The sequence below is a fragment of the Daktulosphaira vitifoliae genome, unplaced genomic scaffold (genome assembly GCF_025091365.1).
Source record: "Daktulosphaira vitifoliae isolate Bord-2020 unplaced genomic scaffold, ASM2509136v1 Scaffold_606, whole genome shotgun sequence".
NCBI lineage: Eukaryota > Metazoa > Arthropoda > Insecta > Hemiptera > Phylloxeridae > Daktulosphaira > Daktulosphaira vitifoliae.
In genome coordinates this window covers 1-6,771 of record NW_026100169.1, presented here as the reverse complement: position 1 = coordinate 6,771, position 6,771 = coordinate 1, and the positions used below count along the sequence as shown (strand labels likewise).

Here is a 6,771-nt window from a genome sequence, read left to right as displayed (position 1 = left end):
GCAACTTGGCAGAGTTATATCTTTGATACGTATCTGTTTTTGGAGTTAGGTTGGAGGTTCATATATAACCACCATACCACTTTTGGTAGACACACGAGGTGACTCAGTTCCACCTATCATCGATAACCATCAAAACTCGTGGCATTATTGATATTAATGAATTGGCAATTAATCACAATAAATCTCATATTAATATAATAAAGATCATTTTATTTTTGTATCGTTTTCTATCTTTCTTACAGACCCTCGTACTCATTCACCGAGCAATATTATTAATACAATAAAAGTAATAGCTTAAACAACTCACCAATCCCTTTTATAGTTATTTTATTTAATTCTCTCTTTTTGAGCTACTACATGAGCTTAGAATAACACGATTGTTTTTCTTTAAGAAATTCATAAACTATTCTTGTCAGCTCTTTTTACTCTTATCTTAATAATAAAACACGATGTGTAAAACCCTAAACTTATATATAAAAACAAGCTATATTAAATATATTAACAAGCTATATTATTCGAATGTATTAATTCATATATTTTATGCTATTCTGTATATTAATTTATATATTTGATGATTACTTGTCAATAAAATAATTNGTATATTAATTTATATATTTGATGATTACTTGTCAATAAAATAATTACATTGCAAGAATGACGCAGTGATGACTGTTCGGGGACACTAAATACTATAAAAGGCAGTCAGTGCTGAGGGCTTGAGAGAGTCTGTCTCCAGATATTCGAGCTCTGTTATAATCGAACTCTCAATATCATCACGCATAATTTATAATCATCATAGTCAAATTTCTCAAGTGTTAAAGTTGCAAACTGAATTGATTTGTTTTAATTATTGATTATGATATTATTTAATAATGATATTGTAAGAAACAGGAAAATTATCAAGTAAGATTTTAAAAATCAATAAGAGTCTAAATTTATGTCATTTTATAACCCTCGGACAAGTCCCCGAAATAAAGTAACTCTTTTCTTTTACTCAACTCACTCACCTAGATATTATTTTCTCCCTTTTATTTTATTTCGAGTTACGATACTAACTATTCCATTTCATCTTTAAACATCTCTCCCTATTTTATGAACTTATATTATTATTCTTTTTGGTTTATTACAAGTATGTTTTACATATCAACCACATACAACTTCCACGATCACAGTAATGGTTAACAAATCACAAGGTGTTGTAATAATTTATATTTAACTTTATTTGTACACGATAAATTTGAATTTAACAAATACAAAAAGTAAACAATATTTTTTCCATTTTCTAGTATATAAACCCATATTATACTTAATTTTTTTTCAAAATTAACTTAAATTACTGAAATTTAAAAGATACTTTGTACTATATTATTTACAATATCAAAATATATTTTTTATTTCATAAAAAAATTATAAGAAATTGTAAAATGCGTTGGCAAATTTATTTAGTTTTTGAGTTTTTTTGTGTTATTTCTTCGTTATGCAAACCAACACATAAAGATACAGTAAATTTCACATTCAAATTGTATTATTTTTATTTAAAAAAATGCAATTTAATAAAATTATTTTATGTGTTAGATGAATGATTCTTTTGATTTATTTCAAGATTACTGCAGAAAAGTACAACCTTTACTAGAACAAGAACTTAAAAAAACGAAAAATGATGTACGTTTAAAAAAAAAAATAATTGTACTATAAATTCATAAAGAAACACATTAGCTAGTCAATAATATTAAAATTCGTTAAATATGTATAAAATATTAATATTAATATAAAATTTACGAACAAGATAATGTATAATTATTTAATAAGATTCATTTTTTAAAATAATGCTTTAAAAACAATATTCTAAAACGTTTATTACCAGTTGCATACAATATTAACATTATAAATAATCTTTCAAGCAAATTAATGATATTATATTTTTTTATCAGATTAGAGAAGCTTTATTCAGAACGAATAATGAAATTTCTATTCAAGAAATAAGTACTGATGAGGTAAATATTATTATATCGAATTTTTAAACAAAACCTAATAATTTTATAAAATATAACTATTTAAAAAAAATCTACTTTTTCTTGATTAAAAATTCATAAGAGAAATTTATTCATCCACATTAAATTATTAAAAGTAGATGGGCGACCATCTTTTTTCAATTTCACCCATGAGTTTCTTAGCATAAAAATTAAAATATATATATAAATGTTAGATAAAATTAGATTTATAAAATCGGTATTTCAGAAAAATACCCCAGTATCGATGTATTTATACTTAAGATTTGAAAATTTCACCACTTTTTCTTTTTAAGGTCTCCTAACTTTTTTTAATAATTAACGATAGAATTTTACAATTAAATTGATAACTTGTCTTCAATATTGTTCAATATCAATATTATATTAAAAATATTTAAATATTAAATATTTCAAAAAGCTAAAAAATTATTAAAATTGGCGCGGGATACGTATTTTGGAATCAATGATACCATTATCAACACTAAACACATATTGACACCCCGAACGAAAACAACACTTACTTATATACCTCTAGATAATTAATAATAATTAATAATTGACGTTGACCCCACGGTATATAGCAAAGGCTAAGCACAAACGTTGATAGGCACCAAAAATAAGTAAGTACCATAAGGGTGGTGTGGAACTCATATGTCAGGTGCGTGTAGGTGCAATGCAAGTAATGGTATATGAAACTAAACGGCAGAGAAGTGACTAGGGTAAAGTAAGGAAATATTAGCCCTACTCCAAATGATGAGCAACAATAAAAAACTTGGGAGGTTTCTTCTCTTTAGCAGCATACCCTGAACTAGAATCCTACTCACTTCTGTCAACTTAAAAGGAATATATAAATATTTATAATATTATATAATAGGTATTTTACGAGCATAAATTTAAAACTGAGTATTTGTAGTTTTGATACGTTACAACTTTTCATGATTATTTTATTTTAATTAAAAAAGCAACAACATGGGTAAATGTTGATACTGATGGATATGCAGAACACAATAACTATAGGCGAAATAAAGTTCATGATATAACCACTAACGTCGAGCCATTTATTGTTATCTCACAAAAAGATAATAAATAAATACTGAATTACAAAAGAACCTACTAAATTGTACGGTTGTAACTGTGAGAGCTGTTTTAAAAATGATGGTTTGACCAATAGGTGAGTCCAGTGGAATAGTGTTTGTTAGGTGGCAAAACGGTCTGTACGGTAAGGTGTTACGAATATGGCTTCAATGTATATTAAATAATGAGTTCATCATAAACCATTCCATTACTCGCAAAATAGAAACAATATTGAAAAAAAAATTTTTATTTATATATATTTCTTGATTTATCCAGCTATTCGATTCTTTTTAATATCATCCATTATAAATTATAGGAGTGTAAACTTTATTTTTTCTAAAGGCAACATACATAAATTACTAGCTAATTTAATATATAATGTACTAATTAAGAAAACGACTGATCGATAACAATATTTGACGAATACTTCGGTAGTTACTGCCATTTTTATATCTAGGTAAGAGGAAGTATAGTCAATCACTATAAAATGTCAAGAACATACAAAGTATTTGTCCAAATAATTATTAGTTTTTTAATTTTACTCTGTCATTTCATTATTCTTGAGCAGACATTTACCAAGGGCTCGTTCATAATTTGGTACTGACAACTACTCGTATTCAATTCTATTATAACTCTCATATGTTAATGTTTTGCAATACTATCTGAGAACTTAAATATGTTCAGCGTCAGTATGGGTTAACCAGCTGTTAAACGCTTAGTACTGCGTTTGTAGTAAATACTTGCATTTCATATAAATTTCTACTTGTAAAAGATTTTAATTTTTTTTTTTTTCAAATATCAAGGGGTATGAGATACCTGAAAAAATAAAGCCAATGATTGAGCAAATTTTCCCAGATTCAACAGAGATTTATTTCATTAAAGATATCTTAAAAAACTTAAAAGAAATTAAAGACAAGAACACAAAAAAAATAATAAAGAAACTGGAAAAATTCAATGGTAATGAAGAAAATTTTAATTAATTAATATATAATGAGACATTGAAAATAGTTCGTTTTATATTTTATTTTAAACAAAAAGATTTAATACGATACGTCGTGAAATAATTAGTACAATGTTATCAAAAATGAAAATAAGAGTTGAATCAATATATTTTTTATTCTGTAAGGTTCTTAATCTGTTCCACGAAATATTTTTAACTATTTAATTTATAATTCATTATAAGTGATGAAATTATTCGACTGAAATATTTTATAAAATAGTGAAATATTGATATTTTATAGCTATTTAAAATTCCCTTTAGTATAAAAATTAAAATTAGGGGAATGTAATGCAAGTTGACANTAAAATTTGGGGAATGTAATGCAAGTTGACATCCTGAACTTAAGTTGAACCTATTAAAAAAAGTATTCATCACAATAACTTGTAACTTCGTAGAAACACTACTTGATATATTGAGATCAATTGGTAAAAATTGATTAATTAATATTTATTATTCATTAATTAATAATAAATTAGAAAAAAAAAACAGAATTCGTCAGATTTTAAAATACTGGTTCAAGTGTTGTTATTGACTAATTATTTTATTAGATCATTTTTTTATTTTTATACTGGTAAAAGAAAAAATNGGTTCAAATGTTGTTATTGACTAATTATTTTATTAGATCATTTTTTTATTTTAATACTAGTAAAAGAAAAAATTCTGCATTTTTTCATGAAAGCATACATTTTTTATTTTTGGTGTTTAATAATTTTTTTTTTTTTTAGAAAATGAATATATAAGCCTTAGAAATTTTGTACAAATTTCGACTAATGAATATATTAAAGTTTCAAAACTATTGGTGGGTTTATTCAACAATTTCCTTAAAAGATTTCATTATTTAGATACGTCAAACACTGGTTTAATATCTAAAAATGATTTTTCAAGTGTCTTAGAAGCAGTTCTCAAGAATAGAGATATCATAAAACATGTATTAAAACCTTTTGAAAGTGTAAAAAATCTGAATTATGAAGGTGCATATTAAATATTAAATTAATGTTTTCTTTAAATTAATACTATTTTATTTTATTTCAGCATGGTTATTGAAAAAAAGAAAAGTAGCATATGAATTGATTAATCCACCAAATAATATGATAGATGAGAATGAGGCAGATGAGGATGAGACAGATGAGGATGAGACAGATGAGTCTGACATAAATGAAATTGTGTTATGTGAAGCACCTGACATGGATGAGATTGAGACAGATGAGTCTGAAATGGATGAATTTATGTTAGGTGAAGTACCCGATATAGATGAGTTTGACAAAGATGAGTCTGAAATGGATGAATTTATGTTAGGTGAAGCACCTGATATAGATGAGTTTGACAAAGATGAGGACGATAAAGATGATGATAATTCTTCAAATTCATCATTTCAACAGTTGTTTTCTAAAACTAAAGAAATTTTTAAGACTTTAAAACTCTAAAAAATAATAATGAATAAATATTAATATGAACTTTTTTTTTTTTTATTTTCATATTTGCTACTTATTTGAATACTCAGTAAAAAAAGTTGTTTTGTATTTCAACATTTTTATACTTTTGTGGGAGATTACGTGGCAGAGTAATGCTTAATTATAAAAATAATATAAACCGCAGGTCGCCTTCACTTAATATTTAAAACTGTTAATAACTTCCAAAATACTTGTTCATTATTTACCACGCACCAATTACATACCGTTAACAATTGTTTTAGTTGGATTAATTTCTAACATTTAATCTATTTGAAAAAAACACGTTGATACCCTTATAAGATGTAAGGGATAGACTTGATAAATATTTAATTATTATTATGTTAACTTGCAACAATGTGCTCTACGACCACACTTTAAGCATATCTGTTGAAAAAGACATAATTGTTAGCTAATTCTGCAAATCTACGAATTATGACGTCATAAAAAAAAAATAATGAGCTACCTAATTCACTTAAAGGTTTATATCTAATTAACAATAAGTTATGTTTACAATTTTACTCTTAACATTTTTTTATCCAACCACCCGTTTGATTTTAAAATTGTTTAAAAATTTTAATTTAAAATAGAAATTCATCACTAATTTGATTTTTGTAATACTAAGGAGCAACAAAAATCTGTTTCAATGCGCCATTAATTATTTTTATGGTAGTAACACTAGTCGTTATATAACGTATGATACTAAAATTGTATTGAATATAATAGAATGTGTCTATTAATGTCTATTAATAGACATTAATACAGAAGTAATCAATGACTTCTGTATACAAAACTGCAGAATAACAATGGACTTTTGGCTTAAAAACACTTAACAATAACATGCTGAGTTAGACGAACGATTGATTGTATAAATAAAATTATAAGAACAAAATTCTTTTTCTATCATACTATCAATTTAAAATTAGTGGTACTCATTTAAGAAAATTAACGTTAAAGTTTTTTCTATCCCTGAAAAGAATTTTTACCATAAAAAGTCAACATGTGTAACAATATTGTGTGAAATTCGTAAGGTTTAAATTATTTCTCACCGGAGAAAAAGTTGTATTTTAGAAATTTGAACATTTTTAAAATTATGTTACTAAAAATAGTACAATTCTCCAGAACACAATTATGTCATAATACTTAACAATTTTAATATTAACTAAACATTTTTTGGATAGATTATGTGCCTCATAAACTGCATTAAACCACATAACCGATAACAAAAGTTTTACCACCA

General features: G+C 25.2%; 1 protein-coding gene across 1 annotated transcript; it reads left to right on the top strand.

Moving 5' to 3' along the window:
- The first annotated feature begins 1,319 nt into the window (after window positions 1–1,319).
- LOC126909577 (uncharacterized) lies at window positions 1,320–5,507 on the top strand. Its single transcript, XM_050692013.1, has 6 exons — window positions 1,320–1,502; window positions 1,576–1,662; window positions 1,932–1,994; window positions 3,887–4,040; window positions 4,809–5,054; window positions 5,116–5,507. The coding sequence occupies exons 1-6, from the start codon at window positions 1,425–1,427 to the stop codon at window positions 5,505–5,507; spliced, it is 1,020 nt and encodes a 339-aa protein (XP_050547970.1). The 5' UTR covers window positions 1,320–1,424.
- Window positions 5,508–6,771: the final 1,264 nt, after the last annotated feature.